General features: G+C 33.1%; 2 protein-coding genes across 2 annotated transcripts; one reads left to right on the forward strand and one right to left on the reverse strand.

The window, feature by feature from the left end:
* Positions 1–4,683: 4,683 nt before the first annotated feature.
* LOC141712255 (replication factor C subunit 3) lies at positions 4,684–8,691 on the forward strand. Its single transcript, XM_074515123.1, has 9 exons — positions 4,684–4,926; positions 5,144–5,360; positions 6,202–6,281; positions 6,366–6,525; positions 6,850–6,931; positions 7,563–7,692; positions 7,787–7,850; positions 7,938–8,006; positions 8,265–8,691. The coding sequence occupies exons 1-9, from the start codon at positions 4,779–4,781 to the stop codon at positions 8,362–8,364; spliced, it is 1,050 nt and encodes a 349-aa protein (XP_074371224.1). The 5' UTR covers positions 4,684–4,778; the 3' UTR covers positions 8,365–8,691.
* A 917-nt stretch (positions 8,692–9,608) lies between these two features.
* LOC141712256 (proteasome subunit beta type-3-A-like) lies at positions 9,609–13,839 on the reverse strand. Its single transcript, XM_074515124.1, has 7 exons — positions 13,704–13,839; positions 13,374–13,555; positions 12,607–12,714; positions 12,395–12,484; positions 11,410–11,494; positions 10,998–11,092; positions 9,609–9,932 (listed from the first exon to the last, which is right to left on the reverse strand). The coding sequence occupies exons 1-7, from the start codon at positions 13,707–13,709 to the stop codon at positions 9,884–9,886; spliced, it is 615 nt and encodes a 204-aa protein (XP_074371225.1). The 5' UTR covers positions 13,710–13,839; the 3' UTR covers positions 9,609–9,883.
* Positions 13,840–14,136: the final 297 nt, after the last annotated feature.

The raw sequence follows: 14,136 nt of genomic DNA on the forward strand, positions 1-14,136 counted from the left end.
CTATTCTGGCAAGCGATGCAACAGGAGATTTAGAGGTTATTATGCAGAATCCGGCAGCTCAGAAATGCTATGGAGTACATGCAGCATATTTTGCTGACAAAGTAAGGAAATCTGATACAATGAAAATTACATGTAGGACGTTACTACTTATTTAGTCTCACCCATTTGTTTATCTCGGGTAAATCAAAACCAATTTCCATCAACACTTAAAATTATTCAAAATCAAAATTTCAGGATGAAATTGATCATCAAAAATTAAAACATTCAATTCAAATCAACTATCTACACTGCCCTGGACATAGTTGAAAGAAAGGGGGAAAAGTTCGAAGAGGAAAATCAACCACAACCCTTAGCAGAATCATGCACAGAGGTAACATATAATTTTTTATGTTTTGCTCATAGAACCTATGTACATTATATATTTGTATATACTTTCAATTAAAGACAATTAACCGTAATAGCAGATATTTCACAGGGATCCACTTCATCGTTCCAAATGGATTCGGTTTCTGAGGTCAACTAAAGGAATAAGTATATTACTACATTTTCCAAGTTTAAGCGACAGTATATAAAATTTACCAAAAATGTACGTGTAGCAGCATTTCATGGTAACAGCTAGATTGAACATTAGAATGTTTGTCCACAGCATAAAATTGAAAACGGGGCATTACATTACGGGCCAATTCGTTGAGTTCTAATATTGCATACTTATTGCGTGAATAGAAAATTTGTTAACCAACATCATCAACTTCAAAGGTATAGTCACCGATATAAACAAACAACAATTCATCTTCAATTGCAAGATCATTACCACGTACGAAATCATCCCAACCAATTCCAAAGCGACACTGACTCTACTCACGCAAAGCTTGCACATTCTACTGAACACCACGGAAGAGAAAAATTGTGTTTATTCTTCTAGACCAACTTCCATATATGGGCCACAATTCTGTGGAAATGTACTACATAAAGAAAAATAGTTATTAGCACATGCTTAATCATGAAGTTTATATGTACAGCTCCATGCCCTGATCCACGGATGTGAGATCTGCGAAGCACCACACTGAAAACCATTTCATCCACTAGCATTATATCACCATTTCCTAGCAAGTAAACAACATAAGCAACAACAAAGTTATAAGCTGAAGGTAGAATGAAAATGTTAGATGATTTACCTTCATCACTGTCCTCCATTTCAGAGGATACATAAATTACAGCTGAATCATAACCTGTATGGATCAGCCAAAATATAAAACCTTTAATGTCCAAAAATATTTAACACACGCAATTCTTGCAAAACTAACCCAATTTTAAATTAAATTACTATACCAGAGTCACTGTAATCAACACTTTCAAAACTTTGGTCATCGCGGCTTTTCTCACTACTGTCACTTATTTCTATAACACCATTCCCAATTGGCAAGGAATTATAACCACCAAATCGGTAATGACCATCCTCATCACGAAAATGATTCATTCCTTGCGCATCATAAACTGATAGGGATAACTTCTCAGATCCATAGTACGTAAAGAACATAATATAATCCTCCATTATATCTAAGTTTCTGAAGAAGTCAGTAAGGCCAACAAGTTCGAGCTCTCCATGACAATATTCAAAGTTTAAGGACTTTCCTCCGCCAATTTCACACTTCCAAATGCGTGGCAATTTCTGACCAAACTTTGACAAAAACAATTGCGGCAAAGCATGTTTTAAGAGTAAAAGATATTATTTTGTACATTTACAGTACAATAAAAATTTAAAAGGCAATGTTGAACTACAACTTATCATACCATTTTGGCACGATCCACATCCTTTGCACTAACAACTTTATAAAACCTCAAAGGAAACTGGATGTCAGGCATTACTATGAAATAAACATAAAAGTAGTAAATTAATCACTCTAAATACATATTTGGGGTTACAAGGTCAGATGTTTTATTATACCTCCATGTGTTTTGTCATTCACCATATAAGCCTTCTCAAGTACAAGAACCCTCAATTTAAACTTTGAGGCAGTCTTCTGAAATATCATGGTATCGCCAATCAACACTTTTGCTTCTTCAACAAATTTTAACCAACGGTGATCAAAATACACTTGGGTTTTTCTCCATTTCACCCCAATATTCCATAAATAGTTATGAAAACCCAAGCTAATTATGTCACCATCAATAAGATAAATATCAAGCTCATTACATGTGGACATGGAGAGAACTTATAATTATTTTAGAATTAAAATCAACATATGAAAAAAACAAAATTAAAAAAATTAACAAACATATCATACCTCAGTCCATTTGTTGCCAGATAAATGATTACTTTCAATAACAAAGGTGTGCTCTGTATAACCATTACTCATTTCGTTGAAATTATAGGTACAACACAGCTGATCAATTTCAACATTTGTGCACAATAAGCGTGATATAGATCCATCAGAAAACGGCTTATATGATATTTCAATACCATATGGAGTATACACTTGAAACTGAAAATTACCCCCACCACAATAGCGTAGAAGAGTCAAATAATAGGGTTTAATTCCATAGAAACTTATCATATCTTTAACATTTTCAATAGACCGAGTTTCTGTAATATAATTACCCTTCCAAACAGTAGATAAAGGCCCATGCAGTTTTACCTTTTTCGGCAACGAATCCCCAAAATCTACATAAAACGGCCAAGTCAGATTCTGCAATAAAATAAACAATTCGCTTCAATAATGTTATATGTAATATACTGTGTATATCGATATAAAACATAATGAAAACCACTTACCCATTGATATGGCCTGAAAATACCATCTGTGTTCATGCAAATGAAACTTATTTGTTTCTCCTCAAGATCCATGGAATATCAAAACCTCCACAAAAAATAGTAAAAATGTAAGTTAAGAATAGCTTAAAAAACAGGGCTTTTGAGATTTTAATGCATCCATTAAACGGGTTAATACACACGACTCTAGAAAAAATTGAACTTACCTTAAGTTGACTCTTGGCAAATTAAACTCTATGTTGAAAAGTAACAGCCCACTGTCATATATAATAAAAGAGGATAAGAAACAATTTCATAAAATATGTTACATTTATTCAATCCTATCCCATTCATTCTACAAATTTCAATATTACAATATACATTATTTTTTTTAAGTTCAATTACTTTGTGGTGGAAAGCCCTGTTTAATGTTTATATATTTAGTGCTACTTAACCTTAAGTTGACTTTTGGCAATTTAAACTCTATGTTTAAAAGTAACAGCCTATTGTCAAATATAATAAAATAGGACAACAAACAACTTCATAATATACATTACATTTATTACAATATACATTATTTTTTTTGGTTGCACCGTATGAAATTAATTTATGTCACATAATGAAAATAAACGGTCTTACGTTTTATCATGAAATTGGCAGACATTCTTTATTAATTACGGTTCATCTATCCTGTGAAATAATTTATGTTCACTATTTCTTTGAAAAATTATGTCCTTCAAATTATATTTCTAAAAATTATTAACCTAACCTTTGTTGTCAAGCGATTTTTTTAAAAATTAACAATTGTTTAAATTGTTCAAAATAATTAATGTCTTCGCCCACCATTTATTTCAATAATTTTATTAAATATATCATTTTATAAAGATTATTTTTATATGAAAGGATATTTGTATTACATATCAGTTTTTTATCTATAACAAGCTTAGCGTAGCGGGCACATTTACTAGTGATATATATATATATATATATATATATATATATGTGTGTGTGTGTGTGTGTGTGTATTTGCTAGGATATGCACTAGTGGGTTGCTGAGATAACTACCTTGCAGTTGGGGCTCAATGACTTGGCGGGAAAATTCGAATTTGGAGGCATTTGAATTATGGAACTGCTAGTAACTGCCAGTAGTTGGGGCTGTTGGTACTGTTGTGATTGTCGGGGCTGTTGGGGGCCGCGACGAGGCTCTTGTATATACATATAGGCATTTTCTGAATGTAATCTAAGTAGAATTATATACAAGTTTTATTGTATTCTGCACTTGTACTATATGCTAGGCAGTAGGCAAAGTCTATAAGTATATCTTGGGGTTGTATCCTTATATTGTTGGTCAATAAAAGGTTGGGCATTCCGGCTCGTAAATCTGTTGTGTCTTTACATTTGATTGGTAATTAGACACATTTACACACATGATTGGATCTTGGTTGTGCGTGGATTTCATAATTATATTTTTGTGTTTGGATTGTTGGGGTTCCTGGGTGATAACCTTTCGAGAAGGCTGACTATTTCGGCGTTGGGGCAATAGAGTAGGCCGCATGGATCAAAAAATTCAGGATTGAAAATCTGACCCCATGACAATAGATGTGATCAAACGAAACTTTATAAACGCTATATAAACACCTTATAATCTAGTCTAGTTTTAAGGTGTGACTAAATGAAATTATATAAACATTTGTATAATGTATAAACACCGAGAAATAGGTCAAGATGAGTTAAGGTGTATATTTACACCTTCGATATGATTCCGGATAAGGTGACATAGTCGTGATTCATGTAAACTATTTCAAAAAGATACCAGTGTTATAATTTGTATTTTTTATTTTAGCATTAAATAATCTTAAAAAATAAAAATCCAATAAAAAGACTAGCAAATGCAAAAACAAAATAAAAAATTCCACGTATAAATTGCTGTTTGTTTCCCGCCCTTCCAGCCTTGCCCTTTTAAGTCAATTGACTCGTTCCGAGACAACCCAGCAAATCCCAAACCTCAACTAAAACCCTAAAAATCAAAATGGCCGGAGAAACATGTCCGATGGAAACCGACGACATCGTTATCACCACCGGAAATCCACGTCACGTCAAATCCACACCCTGGGTTGAAAAATACCGTCCTCAATCACTGGCTGATGTCGCCGCACATCGGGACATCATCGATACTAGTAATCCCTCCCTTTTTCCCCTAATTACATTTTCTAAGGCTATTACTTATATGTTTGTGTCTATTTAACATCATGTCTGTTGCTGTTAGTGTGTTGTTATGTTTTTTCTTTGTGACATTTCGTCGAACACTTGATAGGCTACTAGTAAATTTAGGGTAAATACTTATTTCTTTTAGAAATATTGTGTATTTATAGTATGTGACATTGTGTGGAATAGTTGACAGGCTAACAAGTGAGAAGAAGTTGCCACATTTGCTTCTGTATGGACCGCCTGGTACGGGGAAGACGTCGACCATTCTTGCGGTTGCTCGGAAGATTTTTGGTGTGCAGATGCATAATATGGTGTTGGAACTTAATGCTTCTGATGATAGAGGGATTGATGTTGTTAGGCAGCAGATTCAGGACTTTGCTAGCACTCAAAGCTTTTCGTTTGGGTAATGAATATCATTTATAGTTTATTTGCTAAATTGTAGCGATATTGCTTCTTACTTTGTCAAATTGTTAATTATGTGAACAAGGTTATGTGTGTAGCATCTCCGGCCGGGGAGGGGATTGCTATCGTATCCCTTTCTCCCGCTGTATGTGAAAATGAGTGATGAACTTCTTTTTGCCTTAGTATGGATTTTTTGGATTAGTCTTGTAATTTTAAAGTCTGTAAACGTAGTTGCAAGTTTATTATTGTGACCTATGCATCTTGGCCATAATTCCTCCATTCACGCTCCAAAAATTATCTCTACATCCGGAATCGTTGAATACAGCTGGAGATCGATGACATTAAGCAAAAATAAAAGCTTTTTCTTCTCTTCCTCTACAATTCTAGAATTTTTTTGATTCCTCTACCTTGGAAACCTAATTTATAGCAACCAATCTACTCCTAGGAGTGAAATGGTTGCTTCCCTTTTTGGAAAAAACCTGGGAACTTTAATCATCATCTGAGACTAAAGTTGGGAGTGAAGGGTTTTAAGAGGTGAGCGTCAGTCAATAGTGAAGTTTAAATTCTATAAAATTTAACACCTTTGTTCAAGTCTTATTTTGGCTGCTAAAATGCTGAATGGGCAAACAATTAGTAATATAAGTGTTTGTTGTGCTTCAGTTGTAATATGTCAATAGATTCTTGTAAAGCACATTTTTTTTGTTTCAAGTCTTGGCCCATATTTTTAGCAGCCTAGTTTGCTCACATATTTAAGTTTTTGGACAAGTGGGATTCAAAGTTCAAAGACATGGTTTTGTTGCCATAAAGGCATAACCTTTCCTGTAATCTTTGTTTTTCTGCAGTGCAAAAGCCTCTGTAAAGTTGGTCCTATTAGATGAGGCAGATGCCATGACAAAGGATGCACAATTTGCTCTTCGTCGAGGTGAGATTTTCCCTCTAGGATGTCATTGATGTGACATACATTTAATTTTGATAAAGAATAATCATTAGTTGCTTTCTGTCACAGTGATTGAGAAATATACAAAAAGCACTAGGTTTGCTCTTATATGTAATCATGTCAACAAGATTATTCCAGCACTGCAGTCAAGATGTACACGATTTCGATTTGCTCCTCTTGATGCAATTCATGTCTCAGACCGACTTAAACATGTCATTGCTGCAGAAGGGTATATTCTGCAATTTATTCTTTGATCTGGATATATCTTTCTTTCATATATTAAACGTTACCATTTTCTGCAAGAAATCTTATCTGTTAAATTAAACTCCACCATTTTCTGTAAGGAATTTTATCTGTTGATTTCACCAAAGATTTTACCTACACTTTTATAAGACAAAGGTTTTTTTATCAACATGGTAAGTATGGAATCTGATTTTCTTTTACTGAAGACCTTGCGGGACAGAGATTTGATATCTTAAGTAGTATATAATCTTATCATTTGTTACTCGGGTTATGGATTCATCCTTCACATATTATGATCTTATTGAATCAGGCTCGATGTAACTGATAGTGGCTTAGCAGCACTTGTACGCCTTTGCAATGGTGATATGAGAAAAGCTTTGAATATTCTGCAGGTCTTTACAAATCACATCTCTATTCTTTCCAATTGTATTTATTTTTTTAGTCAGTTGAAAAAGCATATAGTATATACTGAAGTTTTGTGTTAATGTCATATCTGTAGTTTTGTGATTAATTTGCATTGGTGCCCTATGTCAAATTTTTAGCTGTAACTTTTGTGAAGAAACCTGATAAGTATTTGGGAACTCAATTTGCAAGTTGAACACAACTTGTTTTGGTTGGTTTGTCTGTTTCTGTAAAAGTAGAAGTAACTTGAGACTGAGTTATGAGTTGAATTATGAGAAGCGGGAAACAGGTGCTTGTTGCTGGTATGTTTAAATTTGCATTATGACTTGTTGATAATTTATATTACCCTTTTTAAGGAGGCTTTTAGTATATTATTGTTACCTTTTCTTGTGAATAATGGACCACAACCCTGTTGATTTTCATGTCCAGTCATTAGGATAAATCAACTTGTCCCTGCCCAGGCCTTGTATTAACTTTGCTAATTTGTAGTCTCCCATTGCTTCTCTGAAATTATTTCATAGTTGCTAATATAATATAATATATATGATTGACCCTGGTGTTCTCAGTTATTATGTTGTTGATGGTTCGATAATCACCTGTAAACCTTGTATGTTTGTGCAGTCAACACATATGGCATCTCAGCAAATAACAGAAGAAGCTGTCTATCTTTGCACTGGGAATCCATTGCCTAAAGACATTGAGAAAATAGCACACTGGCTTTTGAATGAGTCATTTACAAATAGTTTTAAACGTATCCAAATTAATTTCAAACACTTACATACCTGTTTCTGTGTCATATTATACTCGCTTTTATCTTGTGTGTTACTTAACTGTAGTGTACATAGATATATCTGAAATGAAGACAAGGAAAGGACTGGCTTTGGTGGATATTGTTAGAGAAGTAACCATGTACGTGCCACTCATCAGTTTTCAACTTTAAATTGGATAATATTATATTAGTTTGTTAAATCTCATGTTGGAGCATTTTACTTCTAGGTTTGTCTTTAAGATCAGGATGCCTTCAGGTGTTCGAGTTGGTCTTATCAACGACTTGGCTGACATTGAGTATGTTTCCATATCTTTTATGTTTGCATGGATTCTTTTGATCAAGGAAAATACATGAGCATCCATATTCTCTTTTTAGTGCTACTGATTTTCGCTTTCTTTCTGATTAAATTCTTTTCTGTTTAGTCATTTGAACATATCTAAATAGATACTCTGTTTACATATGGATCCCTATGTTGTTTTATTTTAATGAAGCTCATTGTGAAAGGTTTAACTGGTGATAATTGAGTTTATATAACACAACTTGTCACTGTGCAGGTACAGATTGAGTTTTGGTTGCAATGATAAATTGCAACTTGGCTCTTTGATTGCAACTTTCACACGCGCTAGAGCTGCGCTGGTTGCCTCAGCAAAGTAGTTGCCTCCATTTTCCAATTGAGCTTTTGTTGGTTAAATCTCAGGTTGCTTGCAAGCAAATAGGATGGCAATGTGGCATACCTTTTTAATTTAAGCTTCAAGCTATGGTAGTTGGACTATAATATATGTACAAAAGTGTTAAAAGTGTGAAGTTGCAGGCTCCTACTTGTAAGGTTATATCCTTCTGCAGTATGCAAGTTTTCCTTTTTTAGCTTAGGTCTATTCTACTCGTTGACTGTGGTAGATGAAGCTATTAGTTCTCAACCAGTTCGCTAAACCTATGTTTTTCTCGGGGATCAACATGTTGATTGTGTTATTCTTGTGTGGATACCTGCTGTTAAATCTTGCTAAGAACTTTTAAACTACTTTGGACTGAATCAAAGCCTCTCTTGTGAGCCCACTATACCTGTTTTATAGGGTTTAAAGAGTTTTTGCCTCTTTAAAACTATTAAATTTTTAACCCTATATCACAGTTACAAGTGGTGGCAATTTTTGAGTTTTGGGTTGTATCTGTGTTTTTAAATAGGTTCATTGAAGGTTTGGCCAAAAACTAATAAACTATTAAAATTTAATAAAATTGAATTTTTTTTGACAATAATAAAATTTGAATATTTTTTTGACTAATTTGTATTACAATTGAGTATCTGTTTTAACAAATATCGGGATGAGCGAGAATCGAACCCAGGCTGGACGACGAGAGATAAGCCTTTAACCACTTGAGCTATCTTATCGCGCTCAATAAAAATTGAATATTCATTGTCCAAAAAAAATTGAAATAATAATTAGGTCATTTTTCAGTTTGAGGTTGATCGTGTGTTTGGGTTAAGGTTTTGTAAATTGACCCGTGAATTGTGTTGGTTTTGAGCTGTCTTGGGATGTCTTTACGGAAGTGTGAGTTTAATTTTAAAGGTGACGGGATTAAACTCAATGAAAGAAAATTATATGATGCAAATAACTAGACCAAGTTACTTATTTAGTAAAACAATCTTTGTGATGGCAATTTGAAGGTCTCGAGAAGTCACAATTATATTAATACACAAATTCAATTTAAATAGAGGATATGCCCTGTAACTCTATTAAAGGCGGCAAAATTAGCAACAGAAAAATCCTTCAACAGTTCCCACTAATTAATTTTATTTTATTTTGTCTTTCTTGTGCTTTAAATCCCTATAACTTCCTTTCTGCTCAACCTTGGAAGTTTTCACCACTTACCTGTAATGTAAAATTTTTAATGAAAAAATTAAATAAACTTTAAGAAACAACCGACTACTTAAAAACATACCTCAAAACAGTTTTACGGCATTCAACAACTGAATTGCCTGGCATTTATACCCCAATAACAAAGCATTGCCACCATAACTGTATCTTAAATTCTACTCTTCCTCACAATCTATAAATTAGATGGCAGTCGGGACTCGCGATACATCAATGTAATACACAACACAGACTGTGCTTCGTACTAAAAAAAAATAAGAAGAGCATGATGGCAGTAAAATTTTAGAAGTCTTCCGTCCAGAATGTCAATCCATCCTCCCCTTCAATGTTCTTTCAGTCACTTCAGTCGGTGTCCTAAAACACATATACAAAGATTATACCAACTGCAAAGGCTTCACATTTGTAAATACTTATAACATGCATTTGCATATTTACCAAGTAAAATCATTGTTATAAATTACTTGGCAGGACTACTGTTTACATTATATTGCCTACAGATAGGGTTACGCTGTTCCCTCCCAGTTTTGTTAGATAAAATGAAAATTATCCAGTTTTCAAACTGTTACGAGAACTGTTACAAGCTCGGGAAGATGAGCTAATAAATTTTGTCTAGTTTATTTATTTGCTAACTGTTTGTCTAGTTAATTTAAATCAAATATAACATAAATAAAGTGTAGGGTTTTTTGTCGCAAAAGGTAATGTAAGTATCATTTAGCAAGTTCCATTGTGAAATTTCAATAAGGGTACTTTGTTGACCCTTTTTGACCTTATTCTATGCAAAATTGTAAATTGCAAGTAATATCTCATCTGTTTGACAAGAAGGTCCCCATTTTGACTCTGAAACTCAATAGACAAATGTAAGATACAAAAGTAACAGTTTAGTAATCGGTAGTTCTGTACACTACACCTCTATCAAGATGTTCATACCTATCAAAGTTCAACTTACAACTCTTTTACCTTGAGGCAAGTTCAAAATGCAGTTCAATTTTTATAATTGAAGAGGAATGGAGCAAGTATCAAAAATTAGAATTCGACTCGCTAGTCTGCCTATAATACTACAAAATTTATACATTTAATATCATTATAACTTTTTTATTGTCAGTTGTTACGATACCTTATGTGTAACTAATTAAGATATTAAATCTTCAAAGTAAAGCTTCTAAGAATCTCCTGCCCTCTAAAAGTGGATCAAGTGCGTAAACTAATTCTATACATCTAACCTAATACACAAAATAATGGGGCTTAAACATGCTTCTACAGATCACGGTCGTAGATGTACTACTTTAGTTTATACTAAACCATTTATGCATAAATTTTGTCTCTACAGTATATTATGGTATAGATCAAAATATCTGAATATTCGTATTTGTTGGTCAAGTGCTCATTATGGTAAGTGGCAATAAAAATATATTTGCTTACACAACATATACGTGACCTCCCCAGCCACTTAGACAGTCACGATCTACTGATGCTAGCAATGCTTGAGAGATGGTTTCAAATAGTTCATCAGCTTCCTGTCATTAAATTTAGATTCATGAAGTAACAGATTAGTCACCAATGTTCACAACAATGTTTTGCTCAAAAAACAATATCCTAAAGATCATACACCGTATTTATGAGCGAAGCCTATAACATAATCCATAGTTCAATATGATATGAGCTTAGCCCCATAGTTCAATATAGTTTATCACTTGTACAAAGATCTTTAGTAATCACCATCATAAACTCATCGGCTCAGTTAACCAACTAACCAAACTAACCAAGCCGCTCATTTTTCTTCTTTTCTTCATACTTTCTATTTGCAATAAAAAAGACCTATTAAACAACGTACCATATCAGGTTTGAACATGGATTCACATGCTCCATACAGAGACTCTGAGGCTGTACCTGCAACAACAAAATCTTTTGCAAGCTCCCTGGATTTATTGATATAGATTAAAGATATTGTGAGTGTCATGTGGAACTATTAAATATCTACATTTGAAATATAAATTGCACAGAACTGCATGGAAAAGAACCGAGCATGTTCACAGTAGCAAGAAGCATTCTAAGCATGATAGTACTCACAATGGTTGATATATTGGTGCTGATGATCAATGTATAATAGAGTTATTGCGCACTTAAGAGGGAAAGAATAACCCAACAGGTACATAGCTTTTTGTTCTTTTTAATTTTGGCTCAGGATATTCTCATCTCCTGTTTTTATTCCCTAAGAGTGACCATAATGATAACTACAAATTTTTCAAGTATATACTATACATAATTAGTGTAAAAGGGTAATTGCGAGGGATGCTAGGCCCTCACAACTCACAATAGCGATTCCAATGAAGGCAAGGATTCAAATTCTAACAGATGATAGAAATAATATTACATCATCAAACATGTTAGGGAATTCTAGAATAAGGTCAAAGATTTGAATCCAGGAAAATACAGAAAATAACATTATTTCAGCAAAGATACTAAGGAATGCTACAAAAGGTCAAATGGTCAACAAAATAGCATTATTCATATTTTTATTATAATAGAATAAAAATATATGATAAAATTATAATAGCATACCGAGTTTTCCATGAAAATTAAGTAAAATATACAAGTACAATATATACAAATCAATTAAAGACATACACAGTGTATAAAATTGCCTTGTGCATTACACGAATTATAAGCTAGTTTATCTTAATCTGTACTAGTTATTTGATTATTATTTGGGCAAGTAAAAAACTAGGAAGTTTATCTCTATATTTTGCACTAATGATTATCCAATTTCTCTTCATACATTCATATAGTGAAAATTCTTTAATGGAAAATCTACATACTTGGCTCCAATAGAATCCATTGTGCAGATGAAGGGTTTGTCGTCATCTCCCAATCCAGCAATCACAGGTTGACAGAAATATGGACCAAACCTTCGAATCGAACATAAATTCTCGTATAAAGTTTTGTATATCATTAAAGAGCAATAATCATGTCTAGAACAAAAGTCAAAAACATATACAGATAAATTAAAAATACAAAAAAGTTTACTAACCTTTTCTCGTAAAGAACTGCAGAGACCAGGCTAGCAAATGTCTCAGGTTTCATGTCCCTCTCCTCTCGAAGCTGATATAGCTTATGTCGAAATACAAGCCGTTGGTGTCTTAAAAAGACCAAAATACAAAATCATTTACATGATACAACCACGTAGGACTGGAAGGAAGATTCAAGCATTGGAATTCTAAACTTCTTTAGATGTTGTGGCGAATGTTCGCCAAATCAACCACAATGATTTATATTATTTCTTAATTCAACTAGGTCTTACTACTTGAAATTGCATCATTTAAAGTGTTAAAGTCATTAAAACATACGTTTGTAAATGAGTGCTTATTCTAAAAAAATCATAAAAATGATAGAGCTTCACCTATTGTACATACCTAATGCTCTGTTGATTAGAAATAATGAAATTAAGTAACTAATGACGCGAATTTATACTACTTTGTGGATACACATTCATAATCTTCAATAGCTCCATTCAATTCAACTCAAACTGATTTAAACTATATCTTAATCCCACCAATTGAAAAATAATACATCATCCAACTCAATTTTTCTCGCAAAAACTACCCTACAAAATTCTACACCCTTTTCTATTTTCATTCTTCTCCCTTACATTATCCAGTTCCTCTTTTAATTTGTTCACAATTTTTCATTTCATCGCTATCTCATTCCACCAGAGCACACATTAAGTTAACAATAAAATAAATTAACACATTACACAAGCACAAAAATACAAACACAAGGCAGTTAAAGAACACTAACAAAGTCTGAGTATCGGAACCGAGACCAGAAAGGCCAAGAAAGAGCTTATCGTGAATTTTAAAAATCCTCTGAAAATCAGTAGCAACAGTCTGAAGCTGAACACCGAGACGACGATCACTAGCAATAGCAAAACAGTTCCTGCCAACCATAGCCACCAGAGCACTCCCATTGTACTCAAATATCTACATAAATCAAACACATCCTCAATCAATCACACACACACTAAAGATCTACAAATCGAAGAATCATCAAAGCTAGGGTTTTGCAAGTAATAAACAATATATAAAAGAGACATATTAATATTAGAAAGAGAGTATAGGATTTACATACCGACATTTTGCAGATGATTATGTATTGAATTTTCAGAAAAGAAGCTGTTTAATTTTGATTTAGGGGAAGCAGCAATAGCTTGGAGAGTACTCCGGGTGGATTAAAGTATCCACTTTGGCCGGGTTTGGGTTCTACATACTTTTTTATTTGCATTTTTTTATAACTATTCAACTTCATTTTTTTTTATAGATAAAGGTTCATGTATTTAAATAATTAATTAATTAATTATTAAAAAATTACAAAAAATATTAATTTTTATAATATTTTTTTTACAATTTTACTATTTCCTGATTTTTTTTTGTAAAAATACGAAATCAACCAAAATTAAGGAGACATGCAAATAATTGAATCAAATTTTTTTTTGGTTGCATGAACTTGCAGAAATTTGTCGAGTGTTGCATCTAACTGAATCAAGTTGCGAAAAATCGTATTT

The sequence above is a fragment of the Apium graveolens genome, chromosome 3 (assembly GCF_009905375.1).
Source record: "Apium graveolens cultivar Ventura chromosome 3, ASM990537v1, whole genome shotgun sequence".
Lineage (NCBI taxonomy): Eukaryota > Viridiplantae > Streptophyta > Magnoliopsida > Apiales > Apiaceae > Apium > Apium graveolens.